The sequence below is a fragment of the Solea senegalensis genome, linkage group LG12, assembly GCF_019176455.1.
Source record: "Solea senegalensis isolate Sse05_10M linkage group LG12, IFAPA_SoseM_1, whole genome shotgun sequence".
In the NCBI taxonomy this organism is placed as follows: domain Eukaryota; kingdom Metazoa; phylum Chordata; class Actinopteri; order Pleuronectiformes; family Soleidae; genus Solea; species Solea senegalensis.
In genome coordinates, this window is record NC_058032.1 from 18,231,935 (window position 1) to 18,257,081 (window position 25,147).

At 42.2% G+C, this 25,147-nt stretch overlaps 1 protein-coding gene across 19 annotated transcripts in view; it reads left to right on the plus strand.

The window, feature by feature from the left end:
• The window catches only part of ablim3 (actin binding LIM protein family, member 3), a 49,121-nt gene extending 24,300 nt beyond the window's left edge, over positions 1-24,821 (plus strand). The window contains exons 4-23 of one of the 19 annotated variants that reach the window (XM_044040176.1): positions 2,456-2,571; positions 5,135-5,261; positions 5,359-5,452; positions 9,132-9,219; positions 9,327-9,385; positions 9,494-9,565; positions 12,121-12,273; positions 13,437-13,487; positions 13,621-13,747; positions 16,163-16,258; positions 16,970-17,020; positions 20,840-20,974; positions 21,100-21,170; positions 21,390-21,558; positions 22,513-22,542; positions 22,749-22,804; positions 22,904-22,970; positions 23,081-23,088; positions 23,226-23,306; positions 23,992-24,821. In XM_044040176.1, the coding sequence (XP_043896111.1) occupies positions 2,456-2,571; positions 5,135-5,261; positions 5,359-5,452; positions 9,132-9,219; positions 9,327-9,385; positions 9,494-9,565; positions 12,121-12,273; positions 13,437-13,487; positions 13,621-13,747; positions 16,163-16,258; positions 16,970-17,020; positions 20,840-20,974; positions 21,100-21,170; positions 21,390-21,558; positions 22,513-22,542; positions 22,749-22,804; positions 22,904-22,970; positions 23,081-23,088; positions 23,226-23,306; positions 23,992-24,105 (1,765 nt within the window). In that variant the 3' untranslated portion in view covers positions 24,106-24,821. Of the gene's footprint in view, positions 1-2,455; positions 2,572-5,134; positions 5,262-5,358; positions 5,453-9,131; positions 9,220-9,326; positions 9,386-9,493; positions 9,566-12,120; positions 12,274-13,436; positions 13,488-13,620; positions 13,748-16,162; positions 16,259-16,969; positions 17,021-20,839; positions 20,975-21,099; positions 21,171-21,389; positions 21,559-22,512; positions 22,543-22,748; positions 22,805-22,903; positions 22,971-23,077; positions 23,089-23,225; positions 23,307-23,991 lie in introns of all 19 variants that reach the window. The other 18 variants (XM_044040179.1, XM_044040181.1, XM_044040175.1 and 15 more) reach the window with 18 other exon arrangements.
• The last annotated feature ends 326 nt before the right edge of the window (positions 24,822-25,147 follow it).

The window sequence follows — 25,147 nt, forward strand, 5'->3', positions numbered from 1 at the left end:
AATGACACTGGCTGGTAAACACAGTCTTACCCAGCAGCCGTTGGCAAGAGAACTGAACTGACACTAAATGAGACAGTCAGTGGAGCAGTCATGGCACAGTAACGTCTGTGTGTGTGTGTGTGTGTGTGTGTGTGTGTCAGCATATGTGGAAAAGACGTGGAGCGGCCGAAGGGTTTTCATCTCTTGAATCTCTTCTTCCCTGCTCTGACAGCCCTGTGCCACATTGCTCACAGTCTGTTCTTGTGCTGCCTCATGTTTTTCTTTCATCCTCCCCTCCTGTCTTTCTTCTCCTGCCCCGCTCATCCTCTTCATCATCCTCATTATTCCTGCCATCATCAAACTGCACTTAATTATCTTCTGCGTTCCATCTCCATCCCTAATGTCATCATCATCTCTCTTCTTCTCTGTTGTCATGGCTTTAGCTCTGATGAAGGCAGATAGTGAGCCTTACTTTCTTTCTTTTTGTTTTTTAAAAGCAAAACTATAGGATTTTTACCTTAAAGCGGCCATAGCGTGGTCCTGTCTCACTTGTATGTGAGATGAGACATAGACATAGGACTGGGAGGCGCTGCTGTTTAGAGGAGTGGTGAAATTCGCCAGTTACGTAACAAGTCAATGGAAGTGCCGTTCCGCTTCTTACAGCTCAGGAAAACAATCAGTGGCTGAACTTTTAGGGCTTCATAAACAAGGTAATGACGCAGATACACACAAAAACGCAGCGTTAATTGGCACTTCCGGGCAATGGGATCTTTAATTTAACAGCTTCAGAGTTATTGTGATGGTTAAATGTTTTGTGGGAGCTGTATTCATTCTTCCCAGTGCGGGGAGCATCATTGGTGAGGTTTTACAACCATGAATGGATAGATATTTATTTATTAAAAATACGTATGACACTGTAGGGGAGTGAGAGGCTAAAAAAGCCACCAGACTTGCAAAGTTCCGCTTTAAAAAGAGTGGATCAAAGCCACTGGGTATATCACTAAACCCAGAAATAGCTTTATGTCTGTGACCATAAAAAAAAAACATGCATTAAATATGTAAACAGTGTCCATTTTTAAAGCGCTGAGAAAGGCTGACAAGGTAAAAGAGGGAGTGAGAGCAACATACGGGTAAAGACAAGGTCAGACCAACTCACTTCTTTGCAATTTGTGCCTTTAATTTGAGCTTGAGACTGTGATGCACCGTCACGCTTGGAAGCCGTTGCTTTCTGTGTTCACTCCACTGACCAAAATGCTTAAAATGAAATCATAAAAAAAGGATTGAGTTTACAAAGAGATCGTAAACCTTTGCACAACAGCAGTGATGCAAATGAAATGGTGCAAAATTGCAAATAACTCGGGTGAATTTTGATGCATCCACATTTTTCTTGACATGATTAAGCAAATAAATTATAATTACCAAAAAAAATAATAATAATAATAATAGGTGGAGTCATTGACATCAGTCATTGTATCTGTCTTTCGTCAATATGATGTTATATATGCATAGATTAAACTATAATACAACTTCAGGAAACATTTGTTCTGTATAAAGCCTCTTAGTTTTATCAGAATCCCAAGAGATTTGTCTAACATAGTTTGTCCTCAATCAAAAACACCTAAAAACATACAGAGCTTCATTTTTATTGCGACGTTTAATTATAGAAAATCCCGAGTATTAAATCAGTCGTTTCCCTGTACTTACACACATGCAGACAGACAGTCTTTATGAGACTTGCACAGTTACATATTGCACAGGTCTGTGTACATCCGTCAGCGTGTACACTAATGTACTGCACTCCTGTGTGTTGTCTGCTCGCTCTGCTGGAGACTCGAGCCTCCCTCTGGGTCTTGGCTCCAGCTCTCGGCCTCAGTGGGGCTAAAAGGATTACCACCATCTATGTCTTTTAAACAGCCTTCCCTAAGCCTTTTAGCTCCACGTCCATTCTCACCCTCCCCAGTCATGAAGAAATCAATCTGTCTTTTCAAAAGAGCAGAAGGGAAGAAGGAGCGGGGGTTTAGATGGCAAATTTAATTTTGCTCTGCTGTCAGGTTGTCTGACTGTCTGCATGTGTGTGCGTTTCGTGTACTTTTAAAGCACTGAGGAAAACTGTGGATAGTTAAGAGCCATATGCAGTCCACACACTCTCCCTAATAACTTTTAATTGTCACCCAGTGAGCCAGATTTCTTTTTTAGATGCCTTTGGCAGCGTCACATTATCGGCTCTTTAATCACAGAGCAGCCACTTGCTCCTGCAACAGTCCCTATCCTATTAAACCCAAGCAAATGCACTGTCAGGTTCATAGAGGATAACACACTGTATTCAGCGCGTGTCAGCAGGATTACGGCCTGTCTGACTGTCACCCGGTCATGTTTGTGTCGGCACGCGTCTGTCTTTTCACGTGTGTACACTTGGACGTAATGTAAACACACTGTAATCACTGGAGTTTTCTAATTCTCTCCTCTTCTTCCTCAGTAAACCCTTCCCCATCGGAGACAGAGTGACGTTCAGCGGAAAGGACTGCGTGTGCCAGCAGTGCTCGCACAAACTCGTCAAGTCAAATGAACCGATCAAGATCCACGGGCCCAGCCGTAAGTCTCGCGTCTGTCCATTTTATTTACTGTGCACTGAGTCTAATGCAATATGTCCACGAGGCCCATTTAGCTCATTGAGCTAATCAAGTGTCTGTCAGATCAGTAGTCTGACCTGTCGAGCTGATCTGCCAGCTGAGAATTACGCAACACAAACAGACGCATCATTTTTTCTCATCACTGTCAACACAGTCAGCGTCTGGTGCTTTCACCGCACATCTGGCCTCATCTCCGCACATACATTCTCTTCCCCTTTACAGTGTGAAGCTGGAAAATGACAAATCATCATTTCACAACAGAGCCATAGTGATGGATAGTGAATCATTTGCTAAGTGTGGCACATAGACAGCAGGCTGCCGCTCACTGGCTGTGCGGTAATAACAGATGGCAGAGAGGCTGTGAATAAGTGTCCTCCCCAGATCGTTCCATTCAGGAGAATAAAATCCAAACCGCTCCCCAGGTGCATGTTCATCACTCTCTGTGAGACGGGACGCCGAGTGCAGACACTTAAAGTAATGCACTGGCTGTAACACTGTGTTCCTCCATAATTTTGCCAAACAAGCAGAATGTAGCTACAAGCCCCGTGTAGAAGTGGTGAAGGTACACAATGATTATTTCAAGGGATTTCAAGTCGCTGGAACATGAACTCCCCTTTCAGAAAAGTTGGGAGACTTTTTCAAATTGCACTTAAAACTAAGATCTACGATCTTTAATGTGTTGAATCACTTAAACCTTTATTTAATAGGTAAATGCACAAACCTAATTATATTATGTATATATAAAGAAATAGAATGTAATGCTTGCAAAATTGTTTTACACTTAGCAGGTTAACTGTTTACTCATAAGTCTATGAGCAATATGTATAAAATGAGCAACTCGTCACTTTGTCCTGTACCTCATGAGAGAACTGTCGCTCACTTTGTGCCAGGATCAGACTAAACCATATGTTTGTCTTTCACAAAGGTCACCATGTCAGATTATCAGTCACAGTGGCACAGATTATTGCCGTGTTTTATTCGGGGGGAGACTGACAACCCTACAAGCCTGACCCTGACCAATCATCGTTCACAGCGCCGCGCGAGGTCATAGGTCATCGGGAAGCGAGGCAAGGAGTTTGTCAATCACTGCTACTGAAGCGCTGTGCGTGATGCTTGTGGACTGTGTCACGGTAGACCCTTGAGGAGATAGAGGTACTGTTGTCACTATTCCACCTGACAGCAGCAGCACAGGAGTTATGTTGCAGAGGTTCATAATCGCGTCTCACGACCAAATAGTTTGAAAGTCATTCTGGATTCATGTCAGACAAAGTGAGGCATTTCAATATCTACAGGAATATGATAGAAAGCACACTCATATTTACAGTAAAGAATCTGAGTGTCTGAAAAACCTCTACAGGGAATTGTTGTGGATATCAAATGGCATTTACTGTAGCCAAGTGTGCTGAATGTGTTGGCTTATGTGGAAGAGTCAGCGTTATCAGTAACTCACAGTTTGACATGAGAGTCCTGACAACAGCCTGCGCTTTGTTGTTGTGTTCTTCTCACCACAACCTGCGCCTTCGTCGGGAACTGGCGGAATTTATACTCACTCGGACACAGAATTCATGAATAAATTAAGACTTCATCAATTTAAATGCTCTTCAGTGCATGACACTGTGATATATATATTTATGTGCATTTGTCAAATAATATAAATGATGTGAACAAGGAACACAGATGCAGAACTGAAACTGGGAAAAGGTATTTTTCATTTCACAGGCCCTTAAACTGAGCTTTGCTGTAACTCTGCTCTGTCACTTAACATAATGAACGATGAATTTCATCCGGTGGCTAAAAATGCTAATTCATAATGTCTCAGTAGTAGTAATAGTAGTAGTAGTGTCTCATCGACTCACACTATCTCCTCTGAATGAAGATGTATTTGGACTGAACAAAGTAAAGCCATTATTCCCTTTCTTAAACGGTTTGTCTCTGGCTGACAGGGCAGAGTGAAGTGGTCCCTCGGGGCTGCAGGCTCCTCTCGGGGGCAGTGACATGGTCAGAAAAGGTTGAGCTGAGCCAAACATCCTCCAAATGGAAACAAATGGAGCATTTGGACAGTTGGCAATTGTGCATCATTGTGCAGCCTCTTCACTGTCCGACATGGTCAATAACGCCAGCTGGGGCGTCTTTCTGGGGGAAGAGTGTGTGTGTATACATATGGACCTTTTCTGTCCTAAACACTGACCTTGTCAGGACCAGTAGTCCTCAAGGAGACCAAAACCTGGCCCTAATGAGGCAGGACCTTGTTTCTGAGGAAGATTTTCTCATGTGAGATTAGAATTGTGGTTGTGGTTAAGGTTAGGGTTTTATGGGAGGGAGTTTTTTCTGCTGTTGATCAATGAGTTTTCTGTGCCATTGGGGTAGAAGACTACACTTAGGAGCACGGCCGCTGTAGGAAGAAATACTTTCACACCACAGTTCACTCGATTACACCTTTTTCTGCTGCTTCTGTTTTTCTGCTTGCATCCGTTCAACATTTGGTCTTGATCCTCTTCATCACACGCTCCCTTTTGTTTCTCCAGACTGTGCTGGATGTGGAGCCGAGATCAAGCAGGGTCAGTCTCTCCTGGCGCTGGAGAAACAGTGGCACGTCAGCTGCTTCCGATGTCGGACCTGCAACATGGTGCTCACAGGGGAATACATCAGCAAGTGAGTGTGTGATGGAGAAACAAGGCACAGATTCAACTCCTCCAAATGAGTTAAAGTGCATATTACACATGACTCATGTCTATTTTCCATATTCCAGAGATGGAGTGCCGTACTGCGAGGCAGATTACCACGCCCAGTATGGGGTGAAATGTGAGACCTGCAACAGATACATCAGTGGACGCGTTCTGGAGGTGAGAATTGGAGCCAGATTTCAACATGAGATGATGCAAAGAGAGATTTATAAATCTGTGAGCCGACTCTTGTGACGGAGAGCAAATAGCCTTATCAGAAAGCAGCCGTTTCATTTTATTTTCAGCTCAGTTTCAGCCCCGCTGGGTTTTCAGGAGTGAGAGAGGTGGGGTTTTTTTTCCCCTGCTTTGGTGAATCAGAATCCGTTTAACTGTGGCGTGTTAGCGTGGTCAAACAGAGGATCATATATGCACCATTATCAGAACATGGGTCTACACTGAAGTAACCTCACAGAGAGGTGGAGAGCGGAGAGGAGAGCGAGCTGAGACGATGCTGAGGTGGACAAACGGATGAGAAGTGAAGGGAAAATAATGAGGGGAGCGATAAAGTGCAGATGCTAATTAAATGTTTTGGATGAGTCTCTTGGGGGCGTCTTCTGTCAACTGGGTCCAGGGGAAAAGGAGCAGGCGTAGTAAAACTGTGCCAGACAGACAGAAGCACACACACACACACACAGGGCCTCATTTTCCCTGTGCTGCCTTTGCTTGTCAGAAAGTCTGGTGTAAAGTGCTTTGTTCTTGACTGTCTGCCTCTCTGGACTATTTATAGACATGGGGACATATCAGCCTTTATCTGCGAGTCTCTCTCTGTGTCTGTCACTCTTCTCCGTCTGTGTATGGTGTTCTGATTTCCTGTCAAATGTTGATGTCACATGAAAGAGCTTCTTTAGTGCAGCATGTGAGTTCACAGCCCGGAGGATTCACCACCCAGACATAAACATGTTCCACATGAGTTTAATGTTCACATGTTGAGTCTGGCACTTGATATTAATGTAGTTTTTAGGTCACATGACACGGTAAATAGGTTTTTAGTCACCTTTTCTTCATAACATCCAGCATTAGGCCCTCGGTGCTGCCTGTTTGGTTCCTGATTTTCAGTTTAATGGCAGATAACTAAGATGAATTTCTATAAATATTCCTACTAATCAAAGATAGTGAAAATCATTACTGAATTATTTTTCAATGTATTATAGACTTAGCAATTGATTTAGTTGTTGTTGTTGATGCACAATTTGAACATTTCATGTTTCATCAAAAAAAAGGTAATGAATATGTCCCCCCTTAGTATTCAGAATCCATAATGTAAATCTAAGTTTTCTAATTTATTTGCAAATACACTTAGTAGAATAAGGTATGTGAGGGGAAAAGAAGCCAGAGGGCGGTCAGAGAGCAGTAGAGAATATACAGTTATTAGCCATATTCATGCGCTGTGATGAGAGCACCCATATGTAATAACTACACGTACACTCCAAGATGCTCTCATAATTATCTAAATCACAATATCACCAAATACATTGTCCAAATTTTGTGAAAATGAAATGTAAGATGCAAAAAGGATCGTTTGCACCAACTTTTTTCTTATAACTTGTTTCTCCAGCCCCCAGAATATTATTACAAAATAGTATTCATAAAGTTGAAACCACTTTATCTTCTATTTATCAATGACTCATCAATAAATCAACTTGTCCTTATGTCCTTATGTGCAGATGCAGGATCTTACAGTCATTTATTTTCAGCGTCTCATGTAATTTAAGTGCAAAAATACGGTGGCCCACAGGGGCAAACACACTGCAAGCACCCGAGCGACCCAGTGTTTTGGAGCTCGTTTCTCCTCCTGCAAGTGTTTTGGGTCGTTCACAGTGCGTTTGCCCCGGTCGGCCACCGTACAAAAACCTTAACATAAAGTGTCCTTTGAGAGAACAGTAAATGTCCTCAGCTACACTCTCCTTTCCTGAACGTCCAGACTACTCTGTGTGTGTCTGTGGTTGTGTTGCTCCACAGTCTCTCTCCTCAGTCCAGAGCCAAACGTTGTTCCTCTTTTCATGAACCGTTTTAGAGGAGACGGAAACAGGAAGACGAAAAGTGAGGGGGCATAAAACCCTCTTTTCTTTAGTTCCACTCCTTTTCTTCTCTTCTTCTCTCTTCACTTCACTTCCCTAATTGCCAATAAATATAGCAGCCTATTACTGTCAATGGGGAGAATAGGAGCCTCATTAGAAATGGTGACAGCAGCCACTGAGCTGATCGCTTAAGACCGGATTCGGTAAACACACTGCTGCTCGGAAAAGCAGGAGACAGAAATGCTGCGTCCTCTCCTGGTTTACCTTTCAGAGTAACCTGAGAGCAGGGATAAGTAAAAATGCAGCTTAGACACGATGAAAAGTGTCGTTTTTGTGTGTTTTATGAAAAAGCATGAAAAGTCACAGCGGTGTAAAATAACATTCTCCCACCATCACTACCACCGCTGCACTCAGACACACATGCCGGGCGTGTGGGGATGAAAGCGCTCAGGTGTCCTTGACACGGACCGTATGTCAGCAGTGCTTCTATAAATAGACATTCTCTAATGGTGTGTCAGGGAAAGCTGAGGTGATGGGACAGGGAACCACACCTCGGTCATCAGACATCACATGTCTGAGAACTGGACGGCGGGTGTCTGGGTGTTGTGCTCCCCTGAGGTTCTCTGAATGTCCAAGGACGTGCATTTCACTCATGTGCCCTTCACTTACAAGACCACCTACTTCCCTCTTCCCCTGTGTGTCTCTCTCACACACACACACACACACACACACACAAATACATACACTCCACATGTTCTCCGTGTGACTGTCCTGCAGGTTTCTTTGCTCTAATTATAGCTAATGGGTGGTAGCCGCTATCATGTGAGTGCTGCATGATGACAAAACTACATTATACACATATACATTATGAGGTGGACATGTGATATAAAGAGGGAAACATATGGTTTGAGGTGGAGACACAATTGGCAGATAAACATTTAGTTTCTGGAAACACTTTTCTGACACTTGACGACCATCTCTCCCTCACTGCCAACATTGCTGCAACAGCTAGATCTTGCAGATACATGTTGCACAACATCCGAAGGATTCGGCCTCTTCTAACCCAGAAGGCGGCACAGGTTCTGGTCCAGGCTCTTGTCATCTCACACTTGGATTACTGCAACTCCCTCCTGGCTGGTCTTCCTGCATGCGCCATACGACCTCTGCAACTCATCCAGAATGCAGCAGCTCGACTGGTCTTCAACTTACCAAAATTCTCCCACACTACACCCCTCCTCCGCTCCCTTCACTGGCTTCCGGTAGCTGCTCGCATCCGCTTCAAGACTCTAGTGCTTGCGTTCCATGCTACAAACGGATCCGGTCCAGCCTACATCCAGGACATGATCAAAACCTACACCCCAGCCCGCCCACTCCGCTCTGCATCGACAAACCGGCTCGCTGCCCCCTCACTGAGAGGATCGCAGAGGCACTCGCAGAACTCGAGACTGTTCACTGTCCTCGCTCCCAAATGGTGGAACGATCTCCCCATCGACATCCGGACAGCTGAAAGCCTCCACATCTTCCGACGCCGACTAAAAACACATTTCTTCCGACTCTACCTCGACTAAGACGAAAAAAAAACTTGTACATCGCACTTATGACTAGCACTTAATAGTTTGTTCTACTTGAAGCTCTTACTTACTTCTAGCTCTTATATGTACCCAAATGTTTAAATGCACTTTTGTAAGTCGCTTTGGATAAAAGCGTCTCATAGATATTCAGTTACATCTTGTACTCTCCCTCCTCTCCCTCTCCTCTCCTCTCCTCTCTCCTCTCCTCAGGCAGGAGGGAAGCACTATCATCCGACCTGTGCCCGCTGTGTCCGCTGTAACATGATGTTCAAAGAGGGAGAGGAAATGTACCTGACAGGTGAAACTTGATGCCAACGCATCCACATCTCACACACACACACGCACACACACACACAGACATGCTGTAGATTATATGCATGACATGACACCATGTCTCCTCTACAGGATGTGAGGTGTGGCACCCATTATGCAAGCAGGCTGCCAGGGCGGAGAGGAGACTCAGGGTGAGGCAGAGTTTGAAATGCAAAAAGTCAAAATAAATTGAAAACAGCACTGTTATTTTATGTTCTTTGGTCCCCCTCCACTACTTTGTCTGTTTTTATGTCTCACAGCATAGACGCCTGTCAGAGACCTCCATCTCTCCACCAGGCTCCTCAGTGGGCTCTCCCAGCAGGGTTATATGTGTAAGTGACCTATGAGTCTGCAGATTATTGTCAGTCTCTGCTGCTACTACCACGATCTTCCCTTAAAGCTTTAGTCCGTAATTGATTTGGAAAACACTTTTTATTTTTATTTATTGAAATATTCTACACGTCCTTATAGCCATCAATAAATACCACTTTCTGGGGAAAAAAGAAAATTACAAAATGGGTCACACAGCGGTGTGAACACACACACACACACACACACACACACACACACTTTAGTTTTGTCTAACTTTATAAAATGAAACTTTCTGCCTAAAAGTCCGTCCTTATCCATCTTTGCACATCTGATATCTGTTATGTTCCACAGGACATAAACTATTGTAGTAGTTTGATCAATGGTTATCAACAGCAGGTCTTAGGGACCCCCAAGGGTTCTAGGAAGAGGTTCCAGAAGGTATATAAATATAGATGTGGCTCTGGGTTGTAGTGTGGATGGATCAGTCTGTTACTGAATGAGTTGAATGAGCTCCTGAACTCTCAGATATTTCCTAAATCATTAGCATCACAGTCAATTCTTTATACCATTCACACCAGTATCATGATGTAGTCCTTGTCAACAAAGCTGTCTTTCCTCCACTTGACTTCAGGCAGTGTGTGTTCTGTGTGTTTTGAGGACAGGGTGGGATTTGTCCGGCGCATCGGTTCCAGTGCAGCCTGTTATACTGTAAAGTTTTCACCCACTACACCAGATTCTTTTATCGATGGCTATCTGGACGTGAAGAGGATTATAACATAATGACGTGTTTTAGAAACAGATTTCTGCACCGGGGAAACAAGCACACAACACACACTGTGTGAAGACACCAACCTAAAAGGCTCCTCACTCCCTTGGCCTGTTCACCTGTCTGTGTCCTCTCTGCTCTGTTGTTGTTATCAGTGGTGTGTTGGGGGTCAAGCTGATATGGGAATTTATAGAATGATTTAATTAGTTGCAAGGTAAACAACTGTTTCGACAACCAACACATTAGTCTCCATCTTTTTCTTCCCGTTGTCTCACTGTGAAACCAAGATCAGTCTCATATCCACAAAGAGATGAAGACTTGTAAATTAAAATTTAATGTAATCTTGGTGTCAGACCGTCCTTCAGTCCTGCACTCTTGGTCCAGACGGAGAATTCTTAAAGCCAATTTCACACTACATGATTTTCAGAGTCGAAGTTGCTGTGCATCCCACATTACTCAATGTTTTTGTAGTCGCTGTGAGTTCATACTACGTGAGCATTTTCAAACCCAGAAATTTAGCTGGACAAGACATTTTCTACAGCCAGTAAGCAGCAGGTGATGACACATTTAAAACCAGGCACATCAAAAAGTGCTAAAATAATAAAAGAGTTGTACCCCAGCAGACTCTGGTATGCTAGCAATAATGTTTTCCGATTTGTAATAAAAATATATAAAATGAAAAGTGCATCAAAACAAAAACAAGTGCACAGTATTAGCTGTAACTATTGTTTCTCTTTAAAATAAATGAAATAAATGTTTGTAATATTTGAGGGAAAGTGAAAAGCTGGGCCATGAAGAGGTTGCTTTTGGGCCACATGTGGCCCACGAGCCACCATATGAATAAAGGCTGGTACGACATGGTCAGTCCAGGCATAATTAGCTTGCAATCATATCTACACTAAACCTTTATTTTAATGAGGATGTGTGATTGTTTTTTATGTTGTATTCACCCTTTTTTTTAGCCGCTCACACCCTGCCCTGGTTTCTGATTGGCTGGTTTGGCCTGACTCAAATTTCCAGCTTGCATCAGACAGACATGGGCAGGTCTCAGTCGGCCTTGTCTTTGAATAGTTCACTCCAAGCGACTGCTGATCACGTGGTGATGAAGCGTAATTAGCCAAGACATGACAAGTCTTGCAAGACATGACTGGGTTATCGGGTTGAAAATCGTGTAGCGTGAACTATAGGCTTAACAAGATCTAATTGGATTTCCATAAAATGTTGTAAAGACATTAATAGCCCCCAGAGGAAGACTTCTAATAACTATGCTGAGCCCTTTGAGTTTGCAATGGACTGGTTCCATTCCAAAACAAAGCCTCAATCAATGGTGTTAATATTTCTTTCTGCTTGATGAGTGTTGTTGCATGTCTGCATGCGAGCAGGAGTCACTGCTCACCACTGCTCTGCACTCTTCTCATAATCAATGAGCTTTGTGTTTAAGGTGATGGATGAGGGAGAAATGCAGCGTAAGCACACTGGCTGTCCACAGTCTATCCTCTAATACATGTTCACACATGCTGAGCTCCTGAAGGTCAACAGCGCACGCTGCTGTCGGCCTCCGCAGCGCACATGTGTTATGTTGATGAGCACACACACACACACACACACACAGACTGTATGTGCACATGCAGACATGCGTGTGCTTCATCAGCTCTTTCTCTCTCTCCGCTCACCACTGCATGATCATCTCGCAGCTGCCGGTGGATTTTCCATTCTACGTCGTCCATGTGGTTGATGTTGTCTCTGTCTGTCGGTGGTGGGTGTATGTGTGTGTGTGTGTGTGTGTGTGTGTGTGTGTCCTCTCTCCAGGCCACAGTGGAGAATGAGATCCTAGATTATAAGGACCTAGCTGCCCTGCCAAAGATCAAGGCCATATACGAGGTCCAACAGCCTGACCTCATATACCAGCCCTACCACAGATACACATCTGATGACAGGCTAGACACTTACAGCTATGGGGAGGTACTACTGTCAATAGTCTTTTTTCAGAGCGAACACTTAATTCAGTTTTTGAGTGGTGTTTCGAATCAGAAGTTTGTTGTGTTTGTAACTTTGTAGACATGTAGCATTTGTTGGGCTCACTGAAATGGGCTGGTCCATGTCTGGTCAAAATCACTGGATCAGATATCGGACGGATAAAAATGGAAAAAATGTATATATATACATATATATATACATATTTATATATGTATATATATATGTGTATATGTATATCTATATATATATGTATATAGATATACACATATATATGTATACATATATGCATAATGAAGCATGCGATATATATATATATCGCATATCTATATGTATATATATACATATAAGTGTATAAATATATTCATATATATATATATATGCTTTACTATGCACAGTCTGTAAAAATTTAAATAAAAATCAACAACAGCATTTGAGCTTTAGAGTCATGTGGGCCGTAATTATATATTAATATTTGTTACACAGTTAGATAATTATGTTGTTGAAATAGCTTGAAATGACTGTATCATCAAATGATTGTATCAGAGTGATATAAGTATAGGTACATACATAGTTTGTGGTATCAGTATTGGAAATGAAAAACTGTTTTTTATTGTACAAAAGTGTGTTGTTTCCATCATAATTTCATGACATTTGATTCAAAAAAGCAGACATTTTGATTTAAAAATTGTTGTTGTATCACATCACTATCAGCAGTCTTACTGGTAAAAACATAGTATACACACAAGTGTATAATGAACAATGTGTTGGACAAACTTAATGTGAAAAGTATTTTCAATCTTGTTTGTATTTTTCTGTTATGTCAAGAAAAATGAAAACAATCAGTATGAAGATTTAGTAGTTATAGTTGGGTGGATTTTGCTGTTTGCTATTATGAATAAGATTATCTGACATTTTAGGAAAAAAAACGTGTCCATTATCATGAAAAGCCTGCTGACCCTACATGATTATTATATATCTATCTTCTCAGGCAGTCCATTAGTTTGTGACTAGAGATAATTATACTGTTTTTAAAATTTAAATAGACATTTGTCTTGTGGTCTTGTCAGTAAAGATGACATACTGTATGCTGTGTCGTTTTTGTTGCTTCAGCACAAATAACAATTCTCCTCTCTCTACTCACTCACCAGTCACTTGGGACGCTGTCTCCCTATTCTCAGGTAAACGATCTTCCTCCCAGTGTAAGTAGCAGAGCACTCCTAACAAGTTTTACCAAGTGACCCGTCAGTTTAACCTGACACTGAGATATTTGTCTCCCCGCTGTCCTCTGCTCCTCTTTCACTCCTCACATGTCTCCCTCTTCCCTCTTTCTAGGACTTTGACAGTCTGGATTTGAAGCACAGGAGGTGTTCCAGTCCAGGTTATATAGACTCACCGACATACAGTCGTCAAGGCATGTCACCCATCATGCCACGCTCCCCACAGCACTATGCCTACCCTGGTGAGTCACATAGCGTTCGTGACCTTAGAGCTTGATCATCCAGGCTGTGGATATTGTGAAATATGTTTTTAACGAATATATATTTTACAGTATAAGCACTTGTACTGTAAAATCTCTGTGTGGAGGAACTGTCTTTGAACTGTGGGGATGATTTCATTCAAAGTGAGGTCTCTTACATTTCAGGAAAAAGTCTGTTCCAGTCTCTTGGTAACAATTAGATGGTAGGATGATACCACTGTAGTATCCATTTATTGCCCACAGCCTCTCAGCACAATGTAAATTATCTACAGTAGTAAAATCAGATCAAGTTGCTAGGTAACCAGTGTGGACAGTTAGTCAGGAAGTTACTGTGCACTCACAGGTACTTGTCACATTAAGACTTGATGGTGGGTATCACGGATGCTCGGTGCCGAGAAGCTGGTCACTTTTTTGCCTTTATCACTACAGAGCTCCCCCTACAGTTTTGGAGTACATATTCTTACGACAGCACCGTAAACATCCATCCATTGTCTACCGCTTTATCCTGACTGTGTAAAAAACTCACCACTCCCCCTTTCCTCCCCCTCTCTTGGTCATGTGCATTTGTTTTTAAGGAATCACAACACAAAACATAGGCCATGGAGCCACGTTCATGCCGGTCAGCATCCATTTTGCATGCTTCTGTGTTTTCAATTCTTGCCATTTGAAAAAAGCCGGTCTGATGTTTACTCATGTGTGGCTCCTCCCTCAATCAGATGGTCGTTTTCCTCTTCCTCGTTTTCTCCGGCCATGATTTCTTCTGCTTCTTTCTTCGTCTAAAATAACACTATCGCTGCCTTTATCTGGTAGCGGGTATCTGGCTAGGTGATTCTGAGGACACTGGGTCGGTGGCCCTGAGCTTGAAAGCCTGGTTTTCCACTAAACACTGTAGGGGGAGTGGAACCAGCCCTCAATCTCACCGCAACAATCCATTTAATGATCAAAATGACTCAGAAGCTGTTAAATTAGGGCCAAAATCCTGCATAGCTCTGCTTTAACAAAGCAATGCCTGTCTTGTAGCAAGAGTTGCTAATGTTGCTTTAGTGCAGGGGTCTCAAACTCAAATAACCTGTGGGCCACTGACGGTCTCATCTGGTCAGTCGGGGGCCAGTCAAGTAAAAAGAAGCCCACCTTTTTTGGGAAAAGCAAAAGCAGTTGCGGTGAATGTTATGAGCTCAAAATGATGCTGTATTAATTCCTTTTTTTATATGCACTCTATTGCCTCGTGTGAGCTTTTCCGTCAAAATACAAGTGCTTGTTTTAATACGCAACTATAAAAAACAAACATATTTATGATGCAAAATTAATCAATTCATTTAAAAATAAAAAAATATAGAAATTACTTGTTACAACTTGATATTGTTTGGAGGGCCACATGAAATCGATTGGAGGGCCACGTGTGGCCCCCGGGCTGCCACTTTGAGACCCCAACAAAATTAACAAAAACAAACAAAATCAAGAGAAAACAGCCAGTAAAGCAGAGAACATCCTCCTAATGGAAATCTCGACTTTTACAATGTACTGTTTGAGCTTAAATGTAAATCAGCAGTGACTGAATATTTGTTTGATTTGATTGGCCAGTGCTCGCACTGACGCTTGAAACCTTTTTTACATTCCCTGTGCAAACAAATCGAAGCAACAGAGCCGCGGTTCACTTCAGCAGCATGTGACGCTGCCCTGTTTCCAGTGAATTAGCAGCATTTCAGTGGAAATCACCAGCACTTTCTGTGTCACGACCCCCTGCACTTTTTGTTGAACATTTATTCTGTTTGGACTTTTTTCTTTACCCTAGGTTTTTAGTTCTCTGTCTGTTTTTTTGTTCCTGTTTCCTGTTTTATTTTGAAGTTGTTCCTTCTGTTCTACCTTGTCTAGTTTTGCTTACTGTCCTGCCTTCACTGATTGTCTATCTGTTACAGTATGTGTGAGTGCAGCATTACTTAAGCTGGTTAAAGAAATTATAATTCGCAGAACTTCCTGTACTGTACTGTCTTCAGTTTTTGTCTTTAAAAAACGAATCAATCATCTCCAGGGTGGTGTTTAGGAGAGTTGGATTATGTGGTTGTTGATTCAAGTACAGCTGTTTCAGTTTCCTCTTTCATTCCCACTCTTACTGTAAAAACAACTCAAGATTTGCCACATTTGGGCAGACGGTCTTTCACTTCTCTTCAAAATACTTGTTTGGCTTCATTATATGCTCACTTGCTCCTTGGCTGTCATTTCAATGAACTCTTGCATGTGTGCACTGACTGTAACAACCACAAACACGTCAATAATGTTGGTCATTACACAAGTGTAAAAGTGAACATTTAGGCTGCTTAGGTTTTTCATCTGCATGTGTTGAGGTCTTTCTTTCATGCTCACACTTTCTTTGCTGTGATTGGCTGCGGCTGGCTACAGGCTCTGAGAGTGGCAGGAGTTCACCTTATTACAGCCAAGAAGGGCGGTCAAGCACACCCACCACTAACCAGCCCCCTAAACATTTTCATGTACCAGGTAGGACTCCTCATCTCCTCACCGCCTTACTCACAATCTAGATTTGGGGTGTCACAATCAAAATGACCTGGGGGCCAATGAGCGTCTAGAGGGGGCCGGACTAGAGAAAAATAAAGTGTCTAGTAGTGGTTGGGCAATATGAGCTTAAAATTATAACATAATATTCCATCATGATATCGCAATGAAGGCATTGATGAATTCATGAACAGAATATCAAATTAAAAGTGCTTGTTTTGACAAAAAAAATACTTTGTATGATGCAAAATAAATATATCTGTATATACACATATACATATAAGTATATAAGTATAAAGTATTACTAGTATTATTGTCTATATTCCATCACGTCTATGATATTAAGTGGTGGGCCGCATGTAATTGATTGGGGGGCCACATGTGGCCCACGGGCCGCCAGTTTGACACCTCTGATCTAGATATTTGACTGATTGTATTCGCCATCACTCACTGGTACTGCAACACATTCAGAAAGGTCACTTGAAGTTTGGTGGGAAGGAGGGATGTGTGCAAATGTGACTACACCATATTTTCTATACCACACATGACTGTTCTGGTATATTCATCCCCTTGCACTGCATCTATACCTTCTTTTACAACCCTCCCTCCTCCCTCTGTCCCTCATACTGTCACAACACATCACCCCCTTCCTTTCACCCCACGTTTCACCTCTTCATCTCCTCTTTCTCTCCTCAGCCACAGGAGACCCCAACATCTACAGGAAGCCTCCCATCTATAAGAGAACTGGTACAGTGCAGTTAGCCCCGCCTTAGCCTGCCTGTCCTGTCAGTTTAGTCATGCTGTGTTTGAGTACTCGATGTAGATGTTTTCACTGACCTGTCGATGTTCCTCATCAGACCCTCGTGCTTTAGCATCGATCAGTATTGATGTCCCGGTTATCTTTGAAATGCAAACCACCACAAACAAGACCAGATCAATGGAAAACATTGAAAATGCACTAATGAGATAGAGATTGACTAACTTTTTATTTTACAACTGAGGATCAATCGGACTTATTGCACCCGTAATGTAAAGGAGCAGTGTTTAATGTGCGTGCCTGCGTCTGTGTGCAGTCCCGACAGCACGACAGGTTCCTGTCTGCAAATAGAGCAGGAAGAGCCATGAATGAAGACATGGTTGTTGAGGCGTGAGAAGAGTGGAGTACATGCGACACTGAGGAGACACAAAAAATCAGTGGCACAAAGCACTACATTGCAATATGAATTTAAATGTGCTGTGGAGACCGCTTGTGTTTGTCCCGCTTAGCTCTGTTAGCCAGCAGTCAGTGTGTGATTTAACAAGTACTGTGTGTTTTCTAAAGGAAATGGCAGAATCTGTTTTGTGTCATTTTGTGGATTTATGTTGTTGTTGTTGAGTCAAGTAGCGTCATGGCAGCACAGTTCCCACAAGAGGATGTTTCTGCCCTCTTTTTTAATGTCATAAAACTGAAATGCAGTTCAGTCAATCTGGACAACATGCTTGTGTATAAATATTTATTAGAAAAACATGCACTATCCCCTTGTCACATTACCATGGAAAAGTCAGGATCTCTTGATGGAGGATCTTGTGTTTGTCGTTGTCCCGCATGATCCTCTGTAACGTGTGTGGGTTACCTTTTTATACAATTACTACATCACTGGCCATAATGTTTAACATTTGTCTATAATATCATTCAAAATTCAAAAACCTCTTAGGAGCCACACGGTTGGTGTAGTGGATAGCGCTCTTGCCTTTGCAGTAAGAAGACCCTGGTTCTCAGCCTGCTTAGAACAAGGGAGTTAGCATGTTCTCCCCGTGTGTGGGGGTTTTCTCCTGGTTCTCCAGTTTCCTCCCACAGTCCAAAAACATGCAGATTTGGGGATTAGGTAAACTGGACACTCTAAATTGACCATAGGTGTGAGAGTGGATGATTGTCTCTATGTCCAGGGTTTACCCTGTCTTTCGCCCTATGTCACCTGGGATTGGCACCATGTGGATAAAGCTGTAGAAGATGAATGAATGAAAACCCTCTCAGATTAGTATCCTGACATTCAGCACACATTGGTCATATCGATCCCTTGTGGTTCCTTAGGTCGACCTGAACATTCGCTAATTAGTTCCTGACGTTTTTGGCCCTAAAACATAATTGATTTTGACTTAAAAACCACAACAGACAGTAGTTGTGCTCATCAGTGACCTGTGATGTACTAATCAAGTTTGCTACCTGTATAGAAAGAGACCGTTTTCTAACAAGTAGCAAAGCTCTCACATTGTTCATCTCCCTCTGGGACCCCTCAATAATGTTTCCCTTTTTCTTTTCACCTCTTTTCTTTGTATTGCACCCAATCACTTGTATTCACTTCCCTTCACCCTCTGCTCCACTTTACCTGGTGACCTTGCCGCTGTAAGTATCTCCTTCCTCTCACTGTCAGTAGATAGATGTTTCATATGTCTGTCTGCGTGTGTGTGTTATCCCATGTCAGGACTGTCTGTACAACCACTACTTCCTGTGTGTGTGTGTGTGTGTGTGTGTGTGTGTCTGACAGTGGTGTCATGGTGCATCATGTGTATAGGAATTCAATGGCTCATGGACTGGGGCAGGCATGGCTAATGGCTAACAGAGTGACATTACACTGCACGTCACTCCCATTGACTTCCATTGACCGTGTTTTAGTGCAGAGTGGCATCAATATCATGATCTCACGCCGCTCCTGAAATGACTGTGTGCCTCAGGCTGAGCAGTAACTGAACTCATGTTAATGCTGGCTAGTTTCCTGCTTCTGGCTGAAATATCGAGCCTCTCTCTGGCAGGAATGGTGGAATGGCGACAGTGGAATTAAGTAGCGTGAATGTAGAATTTTGCTGTAGATGTTTGTCCTGTTCATTAACACATTATTCTCTCCAGTGACAGTCTATTAGTTTGTCATTTTTGGGAAATAGACTGATTTCTTTTCTTGGTGAGAATATGAGAGCAGATCAATGCCGCTCTCGTGTTTCTCGGTTAATATGAAAGATGGAGTCAGGGTATGTCTGGCTCAGGTTAGCACGAAGACCTGAAGCAAAGCAGCAAACATTTGTTTTTTTCTAATTATTATTATTATTATTATTATAAATAATAATAATAATAAATGGGGGGTTGTGTCAGGAAAGACATCCAGCTTAAAAATATCTCTGCCAAAGCCACTAGCGCGACCCCTGGAGAGGGAGAAAACGAAAGAAAAGAAAACATCTATAAAAGAACTGAAATGCTTGTTAAATATTGTTTTGTGATTCAGCAGTTAAACATCTCTAGCCCCCAAAAATAATAGGGCCAGAGACTTGAGACCATCTTAAAAATATGCCATAATATTATGTGATGCTGTTAATCAGACTTAACATAATCATCTCATGCAAATCACCAAGCTAATGATATCATTTTACTTCAAATCCAACCGCCTAAAAAATATTTTGTAATAATATGTATATACTGTATAAATCTAATATGATATAAAATAATATTTCAATCCTCATTTTACTGTATTTGACTAAGATTTTCGGACCTCTCACCCTGCTCTGTGAACCCCTGGGGGGATGGGAACCACTGATTTGAAACAATGCAAATGTTATATCAACTAAAATGACCAAACCAAAGCGACTTAGAAGGGAATTACAACCGGTCAGGGGTAGAGTTCATCGGTCATCCGACTTAAGATGCTGCAAATGCAACATGAAGGAGGAAGTAAGGTGGAGAAACATACCTTTTTCAATGTTTCATGATTTAGCAAACAGGACATAACGTTATTTATGAGACATACTGTAGATAAGAAGTAAAATAATGCATGCCTTGTTATAAAAATCTGTAAAGAATGTTACATTATATTGTGGCATCTTTTCAAAAAGCGAGCACAGTGATGTCAGGGTCTCATCTCAAAGAATGAAATAGTCTTATATAAATGTTAACCTGTTAAAGTAAAACGTGTTGATATTTCCTATTTAACATAGAAACATTATAAGTTAGTTTAAGATATGCTGGTATAGGCAGATTTACCTTTTACATTACAGTAACATGCTGGCCATTATATGTATTACAGTGTTGCTAATGCTTCAGATTCATAGAAGAAAAAAGATATGATCAAGTTAAAATATGACAACATTGTCCTGTACTGTAAAAAGAATCCTGTTAGAAATAAGCCAAATATTCTTAAATTGATTAAAATGTTCTTGTTTTAATGGAGTTAGTAAATTTTGCTTAAAACTAGCTTGTAAACGTGTGCCACCTCTAGACTGCAATGTGCTTTAAAATGAGTAAAAACATGCTACAAACAAAATCGGCTAAAATTTAAGAAAGTTGGACTTATCACAAGAAAATGAGTTTTGTTAGTGAGGGTTTGGTCTTGATTAAGCTGCATTTACGAATGTATACATCAGAATTTCTTATTTTTGCACGTCCACCAATCAGTGATAGTGAATTTTACATCTGTATTCGTATCTTTTTCAGACAAAATTAGATTATTATCTAACAACTTCTCAGAAATTAGATTTCATTTACTTTGGTTTTTTTGGACCCAGATTTCTTTTCCCCCTAACTCCGTCCACATTTCTTCACAGACAATCATATGGAAGCAGCCACCAAAAGCAGGACCAGCGAAGACATCCTCAGATCCTCCAGACTGTCCACCTACTCTTCCGAGCCATACACCCCATCAGAGTCTGACTACTACCCGTACGCCAGCTCCCCCAAGGGTATGAAGTGTTGCTGTTGCCTACCATGCAGTTGATTTTGTAAATCTTCTCGTCGTTGCTGGTACTGCGCTTCATTCTGAGATCCACATTCAAACAAGAGACTCTCTGTCTTTGCTCTCTCTCAGCCTATTGGGCGCCGAGACGACGCTTCTCGACAGGAGGAGACGAAGAGAGTTGGAGTCACAGTCTTCAAAGAGTAAGCGCTTCATTATTTTGTCTCACTCTCCTCAGCAACAAGAGAAATCCCTCCTCGGCAACGCCGGTGCACTTTTTTATGTACACTGCTTAAACTGCTTTTCGTTATTTGCTTCTCCCTCCATCTCGGCAATCACTGCACATTCATTCATTCATTCGTTCTCCCTAACCTCTACTCTGTCTCCCTGTCTGCCTCATTCCTCGCTCCCGTTCCTTCCAGATTGGGAGTGGCATTGGGAGGATGATCCTGAAGGAGGAGATGAAAGCTAGATCTGGTTCCTATGACAATGACCCCTGGGGCAGTGCGAGGAATTCTCGTTGTGGGAGCAAGGAAGCGCTCAACACTACAGGCTACGGCACCACCGCGTACAACAACACTGTCAACGGCTGTAAGGATCCACCCTGCCCCCTACGCATCCCCCCCTTTTGTCTGCTTCTGCCTCTCTTATGCATTTCAGTGCAGCCACTGGAGCTGGTTTTTATGAGCTTCACCATGTAATACCACTGGGGTTTGGGGCAAGGACAGTGAGGTTGTGGGTGCAGGTCAGAGGGGGTCACGGCTGCTGCAGGCTTTGACAGTTTATTGACATGGGAAGATGCTGAGAAGGGAGAACAGCTGCCTCCAAACCAGCAGCAGCACCAGATGTGGCCTGTCATTGTTCTGTGGAGATCTGCTCACACTGATTCTGAGCATTTCAACCACAGAAAACGCAGAGTTCAACCAGGCGTTGCCACATGTGAAGCCACCAGAGTTGTTTGTAAAAGCCAAGCTTCAGAGTTCTTTTCTAGCTTTTTTTCCCCCCTCCACTCGCTCCGATCTATCCATTCATCTCTCTGTGTATCTATCTCACTCTCTCACCCTCACAGCTGGGGTCCCATATCCTGTTTTATTTATGAGCAGTAAGATCTCTCATTAAAGCTGTGTCTCTGATGGGAGGGGGCGCTACTGAACGCGACTCTACTGGCTACACAACAAAGGCTTGTAACCAGACAATTAGGTGGTGGAGTGTGTGGTCTGTGTTTGTACTGGTGTGATTCCATGTTGTTTTTTTTCTTTCCTCTTCTTTCGTGAGCCGGGCTTGGCCTCTTTCTGCCTTATTGCCCCTTTGATGTTTTTTGTATTCCTCCCAGGCCTTGATAACAAACCAACTTTCTTCTCCCTCTCTGCTTCGTTGTTAAGCCTCAAACCCAACAGATGGCTGTCAAGTCTTTTCAGCATTTTACTGAATATATTTTAAGCAATCTAATTAAAAAAAAAAGAAATAAAGAAATTGCTGCAGCATATGTGCTGGATAGAGAAAGAAAGATGTCATCTTACTGTGTGTGTTTTCTTTATTTCACAGCTCCCCGGTCTCAGTACAGCACTGACAGTGGTGAGTTTCTCCTTTAGATTTGAATAATATACCAAAAAAAAAACCACTGATCTTAGTTCTTTAATGATCACAGAGCACATGTGTGTGTGTGTGTGGCACATCTGGAACTGTGTTTGTTAGTCAGGAGCGCCTCCTTCTGGCACTGACCTGACACTGTTATCTGATTTCAGTGTTGTGTTTGTAACTCTGTAACTCCTGTGTTTTAGATTTTGTCTGCAAGTCTGCCTCACTACCAGGATATAGACGCAACGGCATCCAGAGGGTAAGACCTAACAACCCTGTGACTTTGTTTAAAACTTCTTTAAAACACTTCATCTGTGGCCATTGGTGCCAAACTCATAGTCTCTTCTTGCATCTGCAGCCTCAGAGTGCTGACTGTTACCAGTACCAGTATGACAGTAGCTCAGAGGTCAACTGGGGCGGCAGAGGTAATTTAATATGAATTAAAATCACCTACCACTTATTACTTATTAAAGCAATTATTCAGTGCTTTTATTCTACTGTACTGATTTTGATTCTCTTTCTTGTCTCCCAGCAGAGTACAAGGTAATGTTTTAACATAATTGCATCACTAACTAATTCCGTGTGAGCATGACAGTGTATATGTTGAACAGTTTTTGAACACTTGCTATTAATGTGTGTCTGACTGATAAAACAAGGCTGACTTCTCCTCCCTTCCCTAGATTTACCCCTATGAAGCGCTCATTGTCACCACCAGGGGGCGGAACAGGCTGCCCAAAGATGTAGACAGAGCCAGACTTGAGGTAAGTTATTAATAAGTCTTTAGGTTAACTTGGCCCTGGTTGCCAGTCATTTAGTACAGTTACAGGTATATTGAAGGATGATTTCATGAGGCAACACAAATTAAGTTCATTCAAAACGACAGTTAAATGAATTTCTAAAGTATTACATTTGTCCAGTCATTTTCCTTTTCCAGGTTACCCTAGCAGAACCTCACACCCACCGAAGTGATGTCTCAAATAATAATAAGACATTTCTCTGTATCTCACTGTAATTCTTTTGTGGAAAATATTAGTTTTTGGCCTCAGCGTGTACAGCATAATATGCAGAATCTACTTAAACACTGAAATGAAATACACCTCGCTCATTGAATTTCTTTTACTGTGAGAAAAGTAATGTGTTGTGTGTGGAGACACCTCTGACAGAGCTGCAGAGATGAGTGTGAAACAGAGATGACTCAAAAACAAAGGAACAAGCTGAGCCTCAAATATCACACCAATGTAGAAGTAACTGAGGGGTAACTGCCCTCACTCCCTGCCACTGAACCGCTGTCTATCACAGTACTTTAAACATTTTGTATGTCAAAGTGAGTCATTTAATGACCTTTTGTCTTTGTGTCGTTAATAAATCTTCCTCAGTGGTACCCGAGTAATTGAAAATAGAGAGTATATGATGTGACACCTGCGTGTCGTCTCCCTGTCTTCTCAGCGTCACCTGTCCCCAGAGGAGTTTGTCCAAGTGTTTGGGATGACGGTGGAGGATTTTGACCGACTGGCTCTGTGGAAAAGGAACGAGCTAAAGAAACAGGCCCGGCTCTTTTAGTCGTGTGTGGACATCCACTGAATAACGCCATAAACGGAGCCGGAGACTTTTGCTGACTGTCGGAAGGACAGAGAATGATGAATAACTTAACCTCTGTTTCACTGCCATGGCTGAGAACCTGTTCTAGATCTCCTCAGACGACGAACCAAATTCTGGTCACACCGGCCGGCGTGGACTTGTGGCGTGACAAACCGTTACGTGGTTTACAGTGCATGTGGGGCTGGAGTGGAGTGTATGCATCAGAGACTGTCGTGTTGTGCTTTTCTTAAGCTTGGAGGAGGAAGGAAGGCATGACTGTGCCACTCTAAGGCCACACGAGGGAGCGGAGGTCTGTGACCAGAGCTGCAGTACTTGAAGGTCAAGTGTGTAAAATGTTGCAATATTTATTGGTGAAGTTGCATAATTATGTTACCTTCAATTTCTGCCAAATACACGTAAATTTGCTTACATTTTACACACTGGACTTTTAAACATGAAGAGGAGAGTTTTGGTTTTGCCTTATTCTTTATGCTCTTAGTGATGAGTGTGCAGCACCAGCAATCTGAATGAGTAGAATGTAGATACAGGACATCTTTAATGACACTTTATCAGAGTGAATGACGAGACAGGAGGAATGAGTATGTGAGCATACAGTATCACTTTGTATTCATTTACGTGTGTGTGTGTGTGTGTGTGTGTGTGACCTGCTTAGATTTGTGTGCAAATGAAAACCAAAGTGAGAATGCAAATACACAGATTAGCAGATCACTTCCATGTATAATATCCTGGTGAAATAGTTAAGGGTCATCAGTAGATGCAGTTCACTGTGCAGCTGTGTGGTAACCTTAAAGAATGTGCAATCCAGTAGATTTAATAGATAATGGAAATGTCAGTCTACCTGTTCCACATTTTCTAACTCATTGCAATACGGTTATGGCTAAATGTTTAGGGTGAGGACTAAAGTCATCCATACATTTTTGATTCAACATTATTTATGTTCTCTTAGAATCATAAAATAATATTTTTTTTTCTAACTACAGAGATTATATTCACTCACCATGAG